At 38.0% G+C, this 21,166-nt stretch overlaps 2 protein-coding genes across 14 annotated transcripts in view; both read left to right on the top strand.

The window, feature by feature from the left end:
* The window catches only part of CFAP53 (cilia and flagella associated protein 53), a 51,818-nt gene that overhangs the window by 6,235 nt on the left and 24,417 nt on the right, over positions 1 to 21,166 (top strand). Inside the window, exons 4-5 of the mRNA XM_005654423.3 lie at positions 11,957 to 12,260; positions 16,993 to 17,211. Coding sequence (XP_005654480.2) covers positions 11,957 to 12,260; positions 16,993 to 17,211 — 523 coding nt within the window. The remainder of the gene's footprint in view (positions 1 to 11,956; positions 12,261 to 16,992; positions 17,212 to 21,166) is intronic.
* Positions 1 to 21,166, top strand: part of MBD1 (methyl-CpG binding domain protein 1) — a 69,155-nt gene that overhangs the window by 23,581 nt on the left and 24,408 nt on the right. For 12 of the 13 annotated variants that reach the window (XR_002344345.1, XR_002344364.1, XR_002344380.1 and 9 more), the window contains 2 exons: positions 11,957 to 12,260; positions 16,993 to 17,211. The gene's annotated coding sequence lies outside the window, so the exon portion shown is untranslated. Of the gene's footprint in view, positions 1 to 11,956; positions 12,261 to 16,992; positions 18,609 to 21,166 lie in introns of those variants that run through there. The other variant, XR_002344344.1, reaches the window with a different exon arrangement.

The following is a 21,166-nucleotide window of genomic DNA, read 5'->3' as shown; positions in this document are numbered from 1 at the left end:
ATCTGAGTCTACAATTTCTTTTGTCAGTGTCTTACACTTTTCAGATCTTTAACCTCTATTACAAATGGGGTTGTTTTCTAAGTTCTCTTTCAGATATTTTGATTTTAGTATATAAAAATGCAACTGAGGAGTTCCTGCTGTAGTGCAGTGGGGTCAACAGTGTCTCTGCAATGGCATGGATTTGGGTTTGATCCCTGATCCAGCACAGTGGGTCGAGGATCTGGCATTGCTGCAGCTGTGGCATAGGTTGCAACTCCACCTCGGATTTGATCCTTGGCCTGAACTCCATATGCCACAGGGTGGCCAAAAAAGAAAAAAAAAGTGCAACTGATTTCCATTTGTTGTTTTCAAATCCTATAACTTTATTGAATTGATTGATTAGTTTTAACAGTTTGCGATGGAGTCTTTAGGGTTTTCTATATATATATATATGATCATGTCATCTGCAGATGACTATTTTGCGTCTTCCTTTTCATTTTGGATGTGTTTCATTTATTTTTCTTGCATAATTGCTTTGGCTAGGATTCACAGTACTATGTTGAATAAAAGCGGCAAAAGCAAACTCCTGTGTCTTATTCCTGATTTTAGAGGAAAAGTCTTTAATTTTCTACTTTTGAGCATGATGTTAGGTGTACACTCATTATATATGGCCTTTATTGTGTTGAGCTACATTCCTTCTATACCTAATTTGTTGAGAGTTTTTATTATAAATTTTTGAAACTTTTTTCTGTTTCTATTAAGGTATCTATCTAATAATATCTATATTATTATATATATTTATCCTTCATTCTGTTAATGTGTGTATTACATTTATTAATTTGCCTATGTTGAACTATCCTTGCATCCAAGGATAAAGGATAAATCCTACATGGTCATGGTATATGATCCCTTTAATGTGCTATTAAATTTGATGTTCTGGTATCATATTGAGAATTTTTACATCTGTGTTCATCAAGGATATTGGAAGTGTTCTCTTTTCCAGTATTTTGGGATTGAGAAAGATTAAGATTAATTATTCTTTAAATGTTTGGTCAAAAACACCAGTGAAAACATCTGGCCGCTGGGGCTCTTCTTTATTTGGAGATTTTTTTTTTTTTTTTGTCTTTTTTCCATTTCTAGGATTGCTTCTGTGGCATATGGAGATTCCCAGGCTAGGGGTCGAATTGGAGCTGTAGCCACTGGCCTACACCAGAGCCACAGCAGTGCGGATCCGAGCCGCGTCTGCAACCTACACCACAGCTTACAGCAACACTGGATCCTTAACCCACTGAGCAAGGCCAGGGATCGAACCCACAACCTCATGGTTCCTAGTTGGATTTGTTAACCACTGAGCCACGACGGGAACTCCTATTTGGAGATTTTTGATTGCTGATTCAATCTTCTTACTCTTTGGCCTTTTCATATTTTTTATTTTGTTAAGATTTAGCCTTGGTGGGTTATATAGTCTAGGAATCTATCCACTTCTTTTAGATGGCCTAATTTGTTTGCGTGTAATTGTTCATAATAGTCTCTCATGATCTCTTGTATTTCCACATTATCAGTTGTAATGTTTCTTCTTTCACTGTGATTTTATTTATTTTAGTCTTTTTTCTTTATTTCTTAACTAGTCCAACTATACGTTGTCAGTTTTGTTTGTCTTTTCAAAAAACCAGCTCTTAGTTTACACATTGTTATTTTTTATTATGTTTCTAGTCTCTTTTCCATTTATTTCTTCCCTGCTCTTTGTTATTTCCTTCTTCTTTTTTTTGCATATTTTGGACTTAATTTGTTTTTTTATGGCTCCTTGAGGTTTAAAGTCAGGGTTTTTTTTTGAGATCTTTATTTTTTCTTTTATCTTAATATAGGTGTTAATGCTATAAACTTCCTTCATAAAGCTGCTCTTGCTGCATCCCATAACTTTGTGTATGCTGTATTTGCATTTCCATTTAACCTTATTTTTTAATTTCCCTTATTTCTTCTTTGGCCCACTAGTTGTTTGGGAGTATGTTGTTTAATTTAGACATATTTGTTAATTTTACAGTTTTGTCCCTGTTAAGGGTTTCTAGTTTCATATCACTGTGGTTAGAAAAGATGCTTATATGATTTCAATCTTCTTAAATTTGTTATGTTTTGTGACCTAGCATGTGATCTATCCTGGAGAATGTTCCATGTATATTCTGCTGCTGTTAGATGGAATTTTCTATGTACATCTGTTAGGTTCATTTGATCAAAAGTGTAGTTTAACTCACTGTTTCCCTATTGATTTTTTGTCTGGATGATCTGTGCACTGTTGAAAGTACAGCATTGAAGTCCCATACACTTACTGAATTGCTGTCTGTTTTTCCCTTCATATATGTTAACATTTGCTTAACATATTTAGGTGCTCTGATATTGGGTGCATATACAGTTGATTCCTTGAACAATATAGATTTGAACTCTTCTGGTCCATTTTAATGTGTTTTTTTTTCAATAAACACAGTATGATATGACTCAGTATTAGTTGAATTTGCAGGTGTGGAACCCTGGATATAGAGGGCCGACCAGAGAACTTGAGAATTCATGGATTTTGGTATCTGTGGCAGGTCCTTAAATCCAATACCACAGATACTAAGGGATGACTCTATACTTAAAAATGATATATCCTCTTTATGAACTGACCCTTTATCAGTATATAATGACCTTCTTTGTCTCTTATTAACAGCTTTTGAGTTAAAGTCTATTTTGTCTAATATATGTATAGCTATCCTTGTTCTCTTTTGGTTTCTGCTTGCCTGGGATATCTTTTTCCAGCCCTTAACTTAAAAGATATATGTATCCTTAAAGCTGAAGTGAGTATCTTGTAAGCGATATATTGTTGGATCTTATTTTTATCCATTTAGACATTCTGACTGGATAATTTTAAATTACCTGTTTTTGAGTTCTCAGATTTTTTTTTCCTCTACTTGTTCATGTCTGATGTCAATGTCATCTCTTGGATTTTTCCTTTCATTCATTGTATTCTTCAGCTCCAGAATTTGTTTGGTTCTTTTAAAATTATTATCATTTAAGTACAGTTGATTTATAATGTTGTGCCAATTTCTGCTGTACAGCAAAGTGACCCAATCATATATATATATATAACATAATATTGTTATATATAATATATACATTATTTTTCTCATATTAACTTCCATCATGTTCTATACCAAGAGGTTAGATATAGTTCTCTGTGCTATACAGTAGGACCTCATTGCTTATTCATTCTAAATGTAATAATTTGCATCTACTAACCCCAAACTCCCAGTCCATCCCATCCCCTCACCCCCACCTTGGGAACCACAAGTCTGTTCTCTGTGAGTCTGTTTCTGTTTCACAGATAGATTCATTTTAGATTCCACATATAAGTGATATCATAAGGTCATTTGTCTTTTTCTTTTTGACTTACTTCACTTAGTATGGTAATTTAGTTGCAACCATTTTCCTACAAATGCCATTATTTCATTCTTTTTTATGGCTGAGTAGTGTTCCACTTTGTTTATGTACCACATGTTCTTAATATATTCCTCTGTCAGTGGACACTTACGTTGTTTCCACATCTTGGCTATTGTGAATAGTGCTGCTAGGAACATGGGGTATGTGTATCTTTTTCAATGAAAGTTTTGGATATATGCCCAGCAGTGGAATTGCTGGATAATACAGTAATTTTGTTTTTATTTTTCTGATGAACCTCCATACTGATATTCATAGTGGTTCCACCAATTTGCATTCCCACCAGCAGTTTAGTAGGATTCCATTTTTGCCACACCCTCTCCAGCATGTCTTATTTGTGGACTTTTTAGTGATGGCTGGTGTGAGGTGGGTACCTCATTGTGGTTTTGATTTGCATTTCTCTAATATTAATTAGTGATGTTGAGCATCTTTTCATGAGCATAGTGGCCATCTGTATGTCTTCTTTGGGAAAATGTCTATTTAGGTATTCTGCCCATTTTGTTGTTGTTGTTGAGTTGTATGAGTTGTTTGTATATTTTGGAGATTTATCCCTTGTCATTTGCATAGTTTGCAAGTATTTTCTCCCATTCCCCAAGTTGCCTTTTCTTTTTTTTTTTTTTTTTTGTATGGTTTCCTTTGCTGTGCAAAAGCTTGTAAGTTTGATTAGGTCCCATTGGTTTATTTAAAAAAAATTTCTTTTTGCTTTTTTTTTTTAGGGCTGTACCCATGGCATATGGCAGTTCCCAGGCTAGGGGTCAAATCGGAGCTACAGCTGCCATCCTACACCCCAGTCACAGCAACACCAGATCCGAGCCTCATCTGTGGCCTATATCACAGCTCACAGCAACACCAGATCCTTAACCCATTGAATGAGGCCAGGGATCAAACCCACAACTTCATGGTTCCTAGTCAGATTCATTTCCACTGTGCCAGGATGGGAACTCTGGTTTATTTTTGTTTTTATCTCTGTTGCCTTGGGAGACTGACCTAATAAAGCATTTGAATAATTTATGCCAGAGAATGTTTTGCCTATGTTCCCTTCTAGGAATTTTATGGTATCATGTCCAATGTTTAAGTCTTTCAAGTCATTTTGAGTTTATTTTTTGTCTATGCTGTGAGAACATATTCTAATTTCATAGACTTATATGTAGCTGTCCAATTTTCCCAGCACCACTTGCTGAAGAGACTTATTCCCATTTTATCTTTCTTCCTTTGTCGAAGACTAATAGACCACAGGTGCATGGGTTTATTTCTAGGCTTTCTATTCTTTTCCAATGATCCGTTGGTTTTTTTTGTTTGTTTGTTTGTTTGTTTTTTGCTGCTTCTGTGGCACGTGGAAATTCCTGGGCCAGGGATTGAACCTGCACCACAGCAGCAATCCAAGCCACTGCAGAGACAACATCAGATCCTTAGCTTACTGTGCCACAAGGGAATTCCAGTACCATACTGTTTTGATTACTTTAGCTTTGTAGAATTGTCTAAAGTCTGGGAGAGTTATGCCTCCAGCTTTTTTTTTTCCCCTCAGGATCACTTTGGCAATTCTTGGTCTTTTATGGTTCCATATACATTTTTGGATTATTAGTGCTAGTTCTGTGAAAAATGTCATGGATAATTTGATAGGGATCATCTGAAATCTGTAAATTACTTTGGGTCGTGTGGCCATTTAAAATTTTTTTTGATTTTTATTTTTTGTATTTTTAGGGCTGTATGCACAATATATACAGGTTTCTAGGCTAGGGGTTGAACTGGAGCTACAGCTGTCTGCCTCCGCCACAGCCACAGCAACGCAGGATCTGAGCCATGTCTGTGACTCGGATACACCACAGCCCATGGCAATACCGGATCCTTAACCCACTGAGCAAGGCCAGGGATCAAACCTGTGTCCTCATGGATGCTGGTCAGATTCATTTATGCTGAGCCACAATGGGTACTCCCATTTTAAAATTATTAATTTTTCCAATCCAAGAGCATAGGATATCTTTCCATTTCTTTGAATCCTCTTTAATTTTCTTTATTAATGTTTTATAGTTCTCAGTGTATAAATCTTTCACCTCCTTGGTCAGGTTTATTTCTAGGGTTTTTTTTTTGGGGGGGGTGCTATTTTAGAAGGCTTTTTTTTTTACATTCTCTTTCTTATATTTTATTGTTAGTCTACAGAAATCCAACTGATTTCTGAATTTTAATTTTGTATTTTGCTACTTTGCTGAATTCCTTTATCAAATCTAGTGGTCTTTATGTGAAGTTTTTAGGGTTCTTTCTCTGTCTTATATCATGTCATGTGCATATATTGATAATTTCACCTCTTCTCTTCCAATTTGGATACTTTTTATTGCTTTTTCTTGCCAGCTTGCTGTGGCTAGGACTTTCAATACTGTGTCGAATAGAAGTGGTGAGAGTGGGCATCTTTGACTTGTTGCAGACTTTAGCAGGACAGCTTTCAGCTTTTCTCCACTGAGTATTATATTGGTTGTGGGTTTGTCATAAACGGCTTTTATGATGTTGAAAAAGTTCCGTCTATAACCACGTTGGTTGTCATGAATGAATGTTGAATTTCGTCAAATGCTTTTTCTGCAAATATTGAGATGATCATCTACTTTTTTTGTTAATATGGTGTATTATATTGATTGATTTGCATGTGTTGAATGATCCTTATGAACTTGGGATGAATCCCACTTGGTTGTGGTATATGATCTTTTTTTGTGTTGTTGGATTCAGTTTGCTAGAATTTTGTTAAGAATTTTTGTATCTCTTTTCATTGAAGATATTTGCCTATAATTTTCTTTTTCGGTGGTATCTTTGTCTAGTTTTAATAGCTATTTATGTTCTTTTTGATGATATTCATTTGGACAGGTACAAGGTGATATCTCATTGTGGTTTTGATTTTCATTTCCCTAATGATTAATGATGTTGAGCATCTTTTCATGTGCCTGTTGGCCATTTGAATGTCCTCTTTGGAAAAATGTCTATTCAGCTCTTCTGCCCATTTTCTAGTCTTTTTTTTTTTGTTATTGAGTTGTATGAGCTGTTCAAATATGTTGGATATTAACCTCTTATCAGTCATATCCTTTGCGAATACTTTCTCACATTCACTAGGTTATTTCATTTTGTAGGTGATTTCCTTTGCTGTGCAAAAGCTTTTAAATTTAATTAGGTTGCAGTTGTTTATTTTTGCTTTTATTTTCTTTGTTTTAGGAGACAGATCAAAAAATATTGCCATGATATATATAAAAATTTTCTATGTTTTCCTCCAGGATTGTTATGATATCCAGTCTTACATTTATGTCTTTTTTTAAAATGACTTTTATTTTTTTCCATTATAGCTGGTTTACAGTGTTCTGTTGATTTTCTACCATTACAGCAAAGTGACCCAGTCACACATGCATGTATACATTTTTCTCACATTATCCTCCATCATGCTTGATATAAGTGACTAGATATAGTTCCAGGGCTATACAGCAGGATCTCATTGCTTATCCATTTCAGAGGTAATAGTTTGCATCTATTAATCCCAGATTCCCAGTCCATCACACTCCCTACCCTTCCCCCTTGGCAACCCCAGGTTTCTTCTCCAAGTCCATGAGTTTTTTTTCCTGTGGAAAGGTTCATTTGTGCTATATATTAGATTCCAGATATAAGTGATATCATATGGTATCTTTCTCTTTCTGGCTTACTTTACTTAGTGTGGGAGTCTCTAGATCCATCCATGTTGCTGCAAATGTCATTTTGTTGTTTTTTATGGCCGAATAGTATTCCATTGTGCATATTTACCACATCTTCTTAATCCATTCATCTGTCAATGGGTATTTAGGTTGTTTCCATGTCTTGGCTATTGTGAATAGTGCTGCAATGAACATGTGGGTGCATGTGTCTTTTTCAAGGAAAGTTTTGTCTGGATATATGCCCAAGAGTGGGATTGCTGGGTCATATGGTTAGTGTCCTGAGGTATCTCCATACTGTTTTCCATAGTGGTTGTACCAATTTACTTTCCTACCAAAAGAGCAGGAGGGTTCCCTTTCCTCCACACCCTCTCCAGAATTAGTTATTTATGGACTTATTTGTGATGGCCATTCTGACTGGTATGAGGTGGAACCTCATGGTAGTTTTGATTTGCATTTCTCTAATAATTAGTGATGTTGAGCATTTTTTCATGTGCTTGTTGGCCATCTGTATATCTTCTTTGGAGAAATGTCTATTCAGGTCTTTTGCCCATTTTTCCATTGGAATGTTGGCTTTTTTGCTGTTGAGTTGTATAAGTTGTTTGTATATTTTAGAGATTAAGCCCTTGTCAGTTGCATTGTTTGACACTATTTTTTCCCATCCTATAAGTTGTCTTTTTGTGTTTTTTATGGTTTCCTTTAATTCATTTTGAGTTTAGTTTTATGTATGGTGTTAGAGGATGTTCTGATTTTATTCTTTTACATGTAGCTGTCTAGTTTTCCCTACACTACTTATTGAAGAGACTATTTTCTCCATTGTATATATTCTTGCTCCTTTCTCTTAGATTAATTGACTGTAAGTGCATGGGTTTGTTTCTGGGCTGTCTAATCTATTCTGTTCCATTGATCTATGTGTCTGTTTTTATACCAGTACTGTACTGTTTTAATTATTGCAGCTTTGTAGTATAGTTTCTAATCTATTCTGTTCCATTGATCTATGTGTCTGTTTTTATACCAGTACTGTACTGTTTTAATTATTGCAGCTTTGTAGTATAGTTTGAAGTTGGGGAGCATGATTCCTCTAGCTCTGTTCTTCTTTCTCAAGACTGTTTTGGCTCTTTGGTTTTTGTGTGTGTGTGTTTCCATAGAAATTTTAAAATTGTTTGTTCTATTTCTGTGAAAAATGCCATTGGTATTTTTATAGGGATTGCATTGAATCTGTAGATTGTCTTGGTAGTAGTATGGTCATGTTAACAATATTAATTCCTTCAATCTAAGAACATGAATCTAAGAACTTTAATCTAAAAACATATCCTTTCATCTGATTGTGTTGTCTTCATTCATTAGTGTCTTATAGTTTTCAAAGTGCAGGATTTATAGCTCCTTAGGTAAGTTTATTCCTAGGTAATTTTTCTTTTTGATGAGGTGGTAAATGGGACTGTTTCCTTAATTTCTCTTTCTGATAGTTCACTGTTAGTATATAGAAATGAAACGTATTTCTGTATACTAATTTTGTGTCCTGCCACTTTACCAAATTCATCAATAAGCTCTAGTCATTTTTCTGGTAGCATCTTTAGGATTTTCTTTGTGTAGTATCATGTCATCTACAAACAGTGAGTTTTACTTTTTTTCTGATTTGGATTCCTTTCATTTCTTTTTGTTCTCTGATTTCTTTGGCTAGGACTTCCAAAACTATGTTGAATTAAAGTGGTGAGAGTGGGCATCCTTGTCTTGTTCCTGAACTTTGTCAAAATGCTTTCAGCTTTTTCGCTGTTGAGTATGAAGTTAGCTGTTTGTCATATTACATTGAAGTGTGTGCCCTCTATGCACCAAACTTCTTTTTAAAGGTCTTATATTTGAACATATTTAGTGATTGGGCCCCAGATTAAGGAAGGCATTTTTGGCTTTGTTTTGTTTTGGGGTGTTTTTATAAAGTGAATACCCTAGGATTTGTGGTCAGATATCACTTGATGATATAATGAAGCACCAAAGAACTCCAGGTCCAGACTGCCAGGTCTTCAGTCCCAGCTCCACTGCATATTGAATGCCTTAAATTACTTAAGATACTTAACTGCTCTGTGCTTTCATTTCCTGATCTGTAAACTGGGGATAAAATAATACTAATAATGAACTTGTAATAGTGTTTGTTGCAACATTGGTTGTTATGAATATCATAAGAACAGTGCCTGGCAAATAATAAGCACTTAGTAACTGTTGCTGATATTATTACTACACCTGGCTCTGTGAATTGGGAAGATACTTAGGCTCCCTGAATTTCAATTTCTTTAACTCTTCTTTAACTCAAGGGTTAATACTTGCTGCCCTATCTAAGTTATAAGGCACTTATATAATAATATTTTATATGTGAAAGTACTATCTGAAGCACTGATAAAATGTTTTTCTCGTATCAGTGATTATCATCACTAAAATAGATATTCTAGTTGATATTTTTATCTCATCTTTAATTTTTGCCTATAAATAATTTATATGATATAGTTATAGAATAATAACATAATACAATTTATAAATAATTTTTTGTGGGTGCATAGAACATTTTTACTGAAAGATACACATAATCAAAAGAATTTGAAGACCTACTGATCTGAAGATATATTTATATATGAGCTCCTTCATGCAGTGTTAATTCTGGCATTCTTGGCAACATGCATCATCAACTAACTTAAGAATGTTTTTGTACTCTTTAATTTTACATTAAGGAAGGAATTACCTTAAGAAACTCTTTTTTTTTTTTTTTTTTGTCTTTTTGTCTTTTTTTTTGTTGTTGTTGTTGCTATTTCTTGGGCCGCTCCCGCGGCATATGGAGGTTCCCAGGCTAGGGGTTGAATCGGAGCTGTAGCCACCGGCCTACGCCAGAGCCACAGCAACGTGGGATCCGAGCCGCGTCTGCAACCTACACCACAGCTCACGGCAACGCCGGATCGTTAACCCACTGAGCAGGGACCGAACCCGCAACCTCATGGTTCCTAGTCGGATTCATTAACCACTGCGCCACGACGGGAACTCCAAGAAACTCTTTAGTAATAAACAGAAAGAGCCACATTTAAGAATGTTCCTTGCAACATTATAATAAAAGTCAGAAGTAACCTATATGTTTATCAAATAGGGAAATGTTTAAATAAGCTGTGATATATTTATTGACTCTAGCCTATGTTATGCAGCTTAGTAAACTATAATAAAATTTTGAAATTATAAATTATTTTAAGGAATATTTCATGAGGAAACATTCCTAATATAGTGATAGGTGGAGAAATTAAGATATAAGGAGACATAGATATGTAAAATGATCCCAACTCTAGAGAAAATGCACATGTATAAGACTGGAAAGAAATTTATCAACATACTAATAGTGATTATCTCTTGATAGTAGGAATAAGTGCTATTTTTAGTGTCTTCATACTTTTCTATATTTTCTAATTTTTATGCAATGAAATATACTTTTTTACTTTATATTTACAGAGAAAGAATTTTTCTTAAAAATTTAAAAATATAAGCCATACTTCTTATTATTCCTAGGCTTTATATTTTCATTAATTGAATAACTTTGTTGTTAGAGTATGACTCATAGGATTAGAAAAGACATTAATAAATTATCATGATCAATTCTGAGAATTTCACTGATGAATTTCAGACGTATGAAGGTGGCTCAGTGAGTTAAAGATCTGGCATTGTCACTACTGTGGCTCAGGCCTCTGTTCTGGTGTGGGTTTGATCCCTGCCCTGAGAGATTCTGTATACCATGGACACAGCCAAAACAACAACAACAACAACAACAACAACAACCACCATAGGAATTTCTAACTGCAACTGCAACTTCCCTAAATTAAATTTAAAATAAGCAAATGATGTGCCTATTGAAACAAAAGAAAAACATTGTCTTCCATCAGAAGTTTTCAGACTTGCCTATATGTCAGAACCCCCTGGGGATCTCTGAAAAAAATACAGATGGGTCCTGTCCCTTTATATTCTGATTTAACGAGTCTGGTCTGAGATGGGGAGAGAGAGGGAGGAAGAGGAGAGTGGAATTTTGAAAATATTGCTAAATAATTCTCAAGTGCAGCCAGTGTTGAATATCATAGCTCTTAAGTTAAAAAAGGATTCAATGAAGAACATGTGAAGAAATTTAAATTACTAAGACTGAAAGGAAGGTTGCGGTCTAAACAGTTATTGAAATAGCATTTCTTCTTGAATGGGGACTTAAGCCCGGGTGTGAAAAGGCAACAATAGGGCTGTTTTCTCAACTCTGGCAGAAACCCTTTCAGTCAATGTATGTCCTACCAGGAATCTAGAGACAGTGAAGACACTTCACTATGATATGCTGATGCTATCTGTGGATCTTTTCTTGGGTGTACACGTAGGGTCTCTTCCTACCAAAGCCTTAATCTACTGGTAGTGTTGCAGAGACTTGTCCCTCTTCTATTTCCTCTATAGTGATAAGAGTAGTTATCATTTACTGAGTTCTTATTATCTACCAGGTGTTTATATCTACTTAGCTCTGATCCTTACCAGAACCTTGAGAAACAGTTGTGTTTTTTTGTGTTGTTTTTTTTTGTTGTTGTTGTTGTTGTTTGCAAATACAGAAATAGGCTCAGATAGATTGAGTTTTTGATCCAAGGTTACACAGGAAATGTCAAAGCCAGGATTCAAAGCCTGCTCTGCTTGACTCTTGCCTGTTACATCATGGTGCCTGCCTCCCTATTGCTCCCTAATGTTTTTCTCCCGCTCAGATGTCCTACGTCCAGGTCTTTAACTTTCCTCAGTGTCTGTGCAGATTTGTGCCTAAAGAGAGCAATGTCTTATGAAAGGCTGGTTTCTTTTTTAAATTGTCCTTTCAGGGAATGCTGTGAAGAGCTCCGTGTTGAGTTGTTTTGTATCCATCAGAAGGCAGTGTGTGAAGAGCGGAAAGCTCAGATAGCATTTAATGAGGAGCTGAAAAGACAGAAACTGGTGGAAGAGCAGATGTTCTTAAAGCTCTGGGAGGAAGACCGACTGGCGAAGGAGAAGCGAGAAGTGGAAGAAGCAAGGAGACAGAAAGAACTGGTGGAGAATACACGCCTGGGGCTGAATGCTCAGATCACCAGCATCCAGGCACAAAGGCAGGCAGCACGGCAGCTGAAAGAGGAGGAGGCCCGCCTCGTGGTGGGTCTTGTGAAATGCTTGTGATAGGGTGATCAAATCAGTGGGTATAATACACAGTTCACAGGCCTGCTGTTGTACAGTTTGCCTGATAGCCATGGCTGGTTCACAGAGCAACAGGCCATTATCAAAGTCTTAGATTTCAAGGCCCAGCTGATAGTGCCCTCTCATTCTATAGGGCAAGTTATTTCACTACTGTGACTCAGTTTCTTCATCTGCAAAATGAGGCAAAAGGCACTTGTCTCTGTTGTGAGGTTGAAATGGGATAATCAGTGGCAGTGCCATGGAAGGCTAGTGGCACTTTTGCAACATCCCTCCCCTTCTTTGATATGGATAATTGACAGTTTCTCAATCCTGTATAAAGCACTATACAGTAGCTACAGTGAGCCCACCAGACCACCGACCTCAATACCTTTGTTCCTCTAAGATCATTGTCACTGCTGTATAGAAATTAGCAGTGTCACTGGAAATGTGTGAAAGCACTTGAAAAAAATAGCAATTTTATGTGTGTATAAAGCTTTCGACAACTGATACTTTAATACTATAAAATATAGGAAGAAGGTAATATTTTCCTGGGAAATCCCAAGTATTGAAATTTGAAACCATAGGAAACTTCAAAGGTAAGCTATTTGTAGAGCCTCAGGAATCTTCTCTGGGTTTAAGACTATTTTATTTTGAAGATAAAAGATCTTATCTAAATAGAAGATCTCTAAGAAAATCAAAATAGTGGCCCCCAAACTGCCATATATATATATATCCCCTCCTCTGGTATAAGATACTTAGTGAACTGTTTTTACTTACAACAATTCTGACCCCAAATGTGTGGGGTTTTTTTCTTACTCCAAACAAGTCTCTGAAGACACTGGTTAGGTGTCCTACAATTTGATTCAATTCTGATACTGTCTGGAGTTAGCATCAGACTCCATGGGTTGAAGGGCTCAGTTCCACAAGACTTTCCTCACTTCAGATGCCACTCACAGGTATAGGTTACCCACAGGTATGTCTAACTTGGCTACAAAGTCCAAGATTCTTATGATTACAAGTCACTAAAACAACTCAAAAAACTTAGGATAAGTGCTTTACTTACCATTACCAGCTTATTGTAAAGTATACAACCCAGGGATGGTCAGATGGAAGAGATGCATAGGGGAAGGTATGAGGAGTGGAACAGAGAGCTTACATGCCCTCTCTGGGCACACCACACTGCCACCACCTTCATGTGCTTACCAACCCAGAAGCTCTCTGAACCTTGTCATTTGAAGGGTTTATGGAGGTTTCATCACATAGGCACATTTGATTAAATCCTTGGCCTTTGGTGATTGAACTCAGTCTCTGGCCCCTCTTCCCTCCCTGGAGGTCAAGGGGTGGAGTTAAATGTTCCAACCTGATCATATGGTTTGGTCTTTCTAGTTATCAGCTTCAGTCCTGCAGCTGTTTAGGGGCTCCAGCCACTGATCATCTCATTAGGCTGCAAAAGATAATCTTACCACCTTGCAGATTCTAAGGGTTTTAGAATCTTTGTGCCAGAAACCAGGGACATAAAATAATTTTTATTATAATGCATTGTTTCTGCCTCCTTTAAAAATTTTTTTGGGGGATAGTTCCTGATGTGGTACAGTGGGTTAAGGATCTGGAATTGTCTATGTGGCAGCAGGGATCACTGCTGAAGGCATGAGTTTAAACCCAGACCTGGCACAGTGGGTTAAGGCTCTGACTTTGTTGCAGATGTGGTGTGGGTCACAGCTGCTGCTCGAATTCCATCCTTGACCTGGGAACTTTCACATGCCGTGGGTGTGGCCAAAAAATACATATTTTTGGAAATAACTTTAGACTAATAAGAAATTGCTTGGGGGGGGGGTGTTCCTGTTGTGGCCCAGCAGAAATGAATCTGACTAGGATCCATGAGGTTGCGGATTCAATCCCTGGCCTCTCTCAGTGGGTTAAGGATCCGGCGTTGCCATGAGCTGTGGTGTAGGTCGTAGATGGGCTTGGATCTGGTGTTGCCATGGCTGTGGCATATGTAGGCCGGCAGCTACAGTTCCATGAGACCCCTACTCTGGGAACCTCCACATGCCGCATGTGCAGTCCTAAAAAAAGGCAAAAAAAGAAAGAAAGAAATTGAGTGTGTGCGTATGCGCGCGCGCGCGCACACACACACACACACACACACACTGCCAAAAATATTAAGAGAGTTGCTATGTTCTCTCTCTATATATAATATATATATTTATAAAACACAAGAATTAATATTGGTATAATACTTTCAACTAAAGTTATTCCTTTAACTAAAAACTGTCTTTGGATTTACACTCTTTGAAAGAAGACATATAGTTGTATGAAATTTTATAACCTGTGTGGATTTATGTAACCACTGCCAAAATCATAGTATAGAACCATTCCATCATTCAAAGAAAAACTCCTTCCAGATACTCCATTATAGTTATAACTTCTGTCAATGAAAACTCAGTTAACAATCAAGTTAGGAGGAAAAAAATTTTATTCAAGCCAAACTAAAGATCATAATATGGGAGACAGACTCTCAGAAGCTCTGAGTATTGTTCTGCCTGTTAGTAGTTGGAGGCACAGTCATATACATTTTCAAGACAAAGGATTTTACATCAGAATGACACACATTTTATATAAAGTTCACCAAAAGATACATAGGCCAGATAAGTTTGTACAAAGCAAACAGTAAGTCACCATGACCCCTTACAGAGTTGGGCAAGAATACTAATCTTCTAAGAAGTTATACTGCCGGCATCAGAAGAAAGAAAAAAAATTGATCTTTATGGTTGAGCAGGCATTCCAGTCTCTGAGGAGATCTGGTTAATGTATAATGAAGATGCACATTACACAATAAAGGGGGAGAGAAGATGCCCAAATGGACAGAAAGAGAGTTTTATGTTTACAGTTTTTTGTGCTGCCTTAAAATATACATTTTATTTCATTACCACCCTCAACCCTAACCTCTGGCAACCACTGATATGTTCTTTATCATTATTTTGAAATTTCAAGAATGTTATATAAATTCCACCTTTTAAAATGTTATAATGGAGTTTCTGTCATGGCTCAGCAGAAATGAATCTGACTAGTATCCATGAGGACGCAGGTTCAATCCCTGGCCTCTCTCAGAGGGTTAGGGATCCAGTATTGCTGTGAGCTGTGGTGTAGGTCACAGATGCAGCTTGGATGTGGTGTTGCTGTGGCTGTAGCATAGGCCAATGGCTACAGCTCCGATTCGACCCCTAGCCTGGGAACCTCCATATGCTGCAAGTGCAGCCCTAAAAAAGACCAATAAAATAAAATAAATATCATAGCAATAACATTTGTTATAACAATACTGTTGTATTAAATAATGATATGAACATTTTCTTTTTTTATATTTTTATTTTTTGTTATGTTGATTTACATTGTTCTGTTAATTTCTGCTGTACAGCAAAATGACCCAGTTATATATATAGTTATATATATACACACACATATATATATACTTATACATATACACATTCTTTTTCTCACATTATCCTCTATCATGGTCATTCTGACTGGTGTTAGGTGGTACCTCACAGTAGTTTTGATTTGGATTTCTCTAAAAATCAGTGATGTGAAGCATTTTTTCATGTGCTTGATGGCCATTTGTATATCTTCTTTGGAGAAATGGCTATTTAGGTCTTCTGCCCATTTTTCAATTGGGTTGTTGGTTCCATCACAAGTGATTAGCTATAGTTCCCCGTGCTATACAGGAGGATCTCATTGCTTACCCACTCCAAATGCAATAGTTTGCATCTACTAACCCCAGACTCCCCATCCATCCCACTCCTTCCTCCCCACCCCTAGGCAACCTCAAGTCTGTTCTCCAAGTCCATGAGTTTGTTTCCTTTCTGTAAAATAGGTTTGTTTGTGCTATATATTAGATTCCAGATATAAGTGATACCATATGGTATTTTGGCTTTCTATTTCTGACTTACTTCACTTAGTATGAGAGTCTGTAGTTCCAGATGAGAGTCTATAGTTCCATGTTGCTGCAAATGGCATTATTTTGTTCTTTTTTATGGCTGAGTAGTATTCCATTGTGTATGTATACCACATCTTCTTAATCCATTTATCTGTTCATGGACATTTACTCAAAGGCAGATGAACTCTTCTGGAGAGACAAGCCCTTGGACTAATGCCTCAGTTTATACCATGATCAGATTTTCTACCAAACTCACAACACCCAACAGTGTTGATGCCCCAGTTAAAATTGCTTGGTTGGCCAGGCAATTTAGCCAGTTAGGAGGGTCTAATAGATAAGAAAATGAGAGTACTTATAATGAACAAAATTCTTAATTTAGCTGATGTGCACATTTCCATTTTTGGACTCATTGCTGTGTAATAATGTATCCAAATCTAGATGTGCTGAAGTGCATGGAAGACTAGTCTGGAAGGTCAGTGCTCTGAAATTTTTAAAATTGGTAGTGGGTGAATGGGTTCTATGATTAAAACTTTATATTTTTCTGCATTTTCAACTCCACAACTGTTTATTACTTTATAATCATTCACACACACAGTAATTTCACAAAGCCCTCATACCTATTCAGCAATGAAAAGGCAAGTTTTATTTCTTATACTCCATTTATATCCAGGAGTGTATGTTTCCAAGAAACCCTGTATTCTTATCTCTTAAATGAAATGTATTGACATCTTTATTTTGTCCAACTGTGCTAATGCATTATCTCTTATTTTTCTACCATAGGAAAACAACAAAGCACAGGTGAAACTTGAGAATGAACAGGATAAGCTAAAGAAACAGAAGACAAAACAGGAAATAAGGGCTGTTTTGCAAAAAGCCCTCCAAGAGAAAATGGAGCAAATTCAGCAGGAATACAGAGAAGAGCAGGACTTGAACATGAAACTCACACAAAACGCCCTTCAAAACCTACAGGAAGAGGCTGATAAAAAGAAGCAAAAAAGAGTAAGATATTTGTTTAGTGTTGTGTGCCTTGCAAAGTTCCTCGTTGAGCTTTCAGTCTCGGCCAGCTACACGTAGAATAAACTGTAACAGTGCTCTGTTAAGTATGGTCCATGAACCAATAGCATCATCATCATCTGGGAGGATGTTAGAAATAGAAATTCAGGAGTTCCCGCCGTGGCGCAGTGGTTAACGAATCCGACTAGGAACCATGAGGTTGCGGGTTCGGTCCCTGCCCTTGCTCAGTGGGTTAAGGATCCGGCGTTGCCGTGAGCTGTGGTGTAGGTTGCAGACGCGGCTTGGATCCCGCGTTGCTGTGGCTCTGGCGTAGGCCGGCGGCTACAGCTCCGATTGGACCCCTAGCCTGGGAACCTCCATATGCCACGGGAGCGGCCCAAGAAATAGCAAAAAAAAAAAAAAAAAAAAAAAAGAAATAGAAATTCATAGGCTCCAGTATCAGAATCCACAAATCCACATCCTGGCAGGGACAATAAATCTGTGTTTTAAAAAGCTCCCCCAGGTAATTCTGATGCTCGCTAACTTGAGAACTCCTATCACATGTTGTTAGTACAGGATGGGATCTCAGGAAGTGGAGTGACTAGGGGTGTCTGGAAGTTGGAGAAGACATCACTGAGAAAGTGGTGTTCAAGTTGGACTTTGAAGGATATGTAGTCTTGACAGGCAAAGAGAGTAGAGAAAATCATACCAGTATTTACTCAGCTGTTCCTTTGAAATTTGTAAACTCTTTATGGGGTTGTGCTTTTCCTAAAGATACTCTGATTTGCTTTGGTAGACTTTATTTTTAGAGCAGTTTTAGGTTCACAGCAAAATTGACCAGCAGGTAGAGAAACACCTGCAGCCTTCCCCATTCTCAACATCCACCATTAGAGTGGTTCATTTGTACAGTCGATGAACCTACTTTGACACATCATTATCACCCAAAGTCCATAGTTTACATTGGAGTCTGCTCCGTGGTGTTGCAAATATATAGGTTAGGACAAACATATCATGACACGTATACAACATGAAAGTATCATGCAGAGTAATTACACTGGTCTAAAAATCCTCTGAGCTCCACCTATTCATCCCCCACTCCCCTCTACCCAAACCCCTGGAAATCACTGGTATTTTTACTGTCTCCATAATTTCACCTTTTCTAGAGTGTTCTATCATTGGAATCATACAGTATGTAGGCTTTTCAGATTGGTTTCTTTCACTAACTAATGTGTTAGTTCACTCCATATCTTTTCGTGGCTTGATAGCTCATTTCCTTTTTAGCACTTGAATATATTCCATTGTGTGAATGGCTATACCACAGTGTATCCATTCATCTTCTGAAAGATGTCTTTGGTTGCTTCCAAGTTTTGGTGGTTGTAAATAAAGTTGCTATTCACATTGTTGTGCAAGTTTTTGTGTGGACAATAAATTTTCAACTCATATGGGTAACTACTGGATTGGTGGAATGTGATTGCTGGATCATATGGTAAGAGTATGTGCAGTTTAATAAGAACTGCCAAACTGTCTTCCAAATGTCTATACTATTTTGCATCCCACCAGATGAGAGTTCCTGGTGCTCAGTGTCCTCGTCAGTATTTGGTGTTGTCAGTGTCCTGGACTTTGGCCATTCTAATAGGTGTGCGGTGGTATCTCATTGTTGCTTTAATTTTAATTTCCCTAATGTCATGTGATGTGGAACATTAAAGGCTCTGAATCCAATTCCATTGTGTGGAGTGGGAGTTAGCCCTCCACATCACCAAACGATGCTCAGCACATCAGCTGGGCGTCCTGTAATTCGACTCAATTCTGGCACTATCTACCTGGAGATAGAATCAGATTCCATAGGTAAGGGCCTGGTCCTGTAAGACTGCCCTTTACTTTGGATGCCAGTCGCAAGCCCAGATTGTGACCTGTGCTTCTGACCAACTGGCTACAAACTGGAAGTTCCTGTGACCCTCCTCTAACTCAGGATGCCAACTGTGAATCCAAGTTGTTACATAACAGACCAGCTATAAATCAGATGTTCCCACAACCCCCTCCTTGGGTTCAGTTAATTGGCTAGAGTGGCTCACAGAACGCAGGAAACCAGTTTACTCACTAGATTACCAGTTTATTACAAAGTATATTAAGGATACCAACAGCCAGATGAAAAGACATAGGATGAGGTCCTGAACAAAGAGCTTCTGTCCTTGTGGAGTATGGGGTCTGGCACAGAGAGAGTGTTCTGGTTCCCCAACATGAAGCTTTCTGAGCCCTCTCCTGTGGTTTTTTTTTTTTTTTTTGTCTTTTTACCTTTTCCAGCGCTGCTCCCGTGGCATATGGAGTTCCCAGGCTAGGGATCTAATCGGAGTTGTAGCCGCCAGTCTACACCAGAGCCACAGCAATGCAGGATCCGAGCCGCGTCCGTGACCACACCACAGCTCATGGCAACACCAGATCATTAACCCATTGAGCAAGGCCAGGGATCAAACCCGCAACCTCATGGTTCCTAGTCGGATTTGTTAACCACTGCGCCACGACGGGAAATCCTCCTTTGGGATTTTTATGTGGACTTCATTACATGGACATGAGTCATTGGTTATTGGTGATTGATTCAGCCCCCAAACCCTCTGTCCTCTGCAGAGGTCAGGGAAGTGGGACTGAAAGTTCCAACCCTCTAATTCACAGGGTTGGTTGGTTCCCCTGACACCCAGCCCCCAAACTTAGACATAGTCCCAAAGTCACCCCAATAACAAAACAAAAGACAATTTTGTTGCTCTCATCACTCAAGAAATTCTAAGAGTTTTATGAGCTCTGTGCCAGAAAGCCCAAATATGTATTTCTTACTATAAATCACATTATCACAAGCATCTTTTCATATGTTTGTCATTTGTATATTTTTGGTGAGGTGTCTTTTGTGTGTGTTTGTGGTTCAAGTAACATTTTAATTTATTTGGCCTAAGCCCTTTAACATTATTTGAAAACACAAAGAGAATGGCTACAAGGTAGTGACAGAGCCCTGATTGCACAGCCTGGTCTGCAGTGCTCTGAGGGGTTCATAAAACATCAAACAGGAATCCTCCATGCTGCTTTTCCTCTTTCTGTACATTTGCTCTAAATGCATTGTATCCTCTTTCCTGCCCATTCTTTGAAACTATGTAAAGTTTTTGTTTTTGTTTTTTTAAATATTTCCCAGGAGTTCCTGTTGCGGAGTAGTGGAAATGAATCTGACTAGGAACCATGAGGTTGTGGGTTCAATTCCTGGCCTCGCTCAGTGGGTTAAGAATCTGATGTTGCTGTGAGCTGTGGTGTAGGCCAGCAGCTACAGCTCTGATTAGTCCCCTAGCCTGGGAACCTCCGTATGCCACAGGTGTGGCCCTCAAAAGCAAAAAAAAAAGTAAAACATTTCCCAATGATTCATTCAGACCTCAAATAACTGTATGTGGGCTTTGTTGGGACAGGTGACCGATCTGAACAGCTCTTCCACCAGAGGAAGCTGGGTGGGTGGAGGGACATCTGCAGCTCAGGAGCTGCTCTTTGCAGGCTGAGCTGAGGTTGGTGGTATCTTCTATGTACCGGCTGCCAGTGTCGCTCAGGCTGAGGACTTTGGAGGGGATGCAGGAGGGGCACCTCTCTGCCCTCTTCATGATGCTGTACTTGTCCTCATCATTGTAGGACTAGATAATGGGGTTCATGTTGGAGCTGAGCAGCACCAGCAGCAGGAACCACCTTTCCACAGGCTGCACATTGAATTGTGTGCAGTTTAGGACTTTGAGCAGCAGAACCACCAGGCTTGGGGTTCAGCACATGATGAAGGCTCCTTTTATTTTGAAAGAATAACAAAAGGCAAGTCTCTGACAGACTGGCCCAAACACACTGCACTATTGAACTGGAATGGCTGCTTTAGCAGTGTTGTCCAAAGTGAGGACTACACTTGGCTTTGGCTTGTTTTTTGGAAGTTTTTGTTTTCTTGTTGAGTTTT

This window comes from Sus scrofa, chromosome 1 (assembly GCF_000003025.6).
Source record: "Sus scrofa isolate TJ Tabasco breed Duroc chromosome 1, Sscrofa11.1, whole genome shotgun sequence".
NCBI lineage: Eukaryota > Metazoa > Chordata > Mammalia > Artiodactyla > Suidae > Sus > Sus scrofa.
Note: the sequence above shows the minus strand (reverse complement) of the source record. Positions and strands in the feature narration are given on the sequence as shown.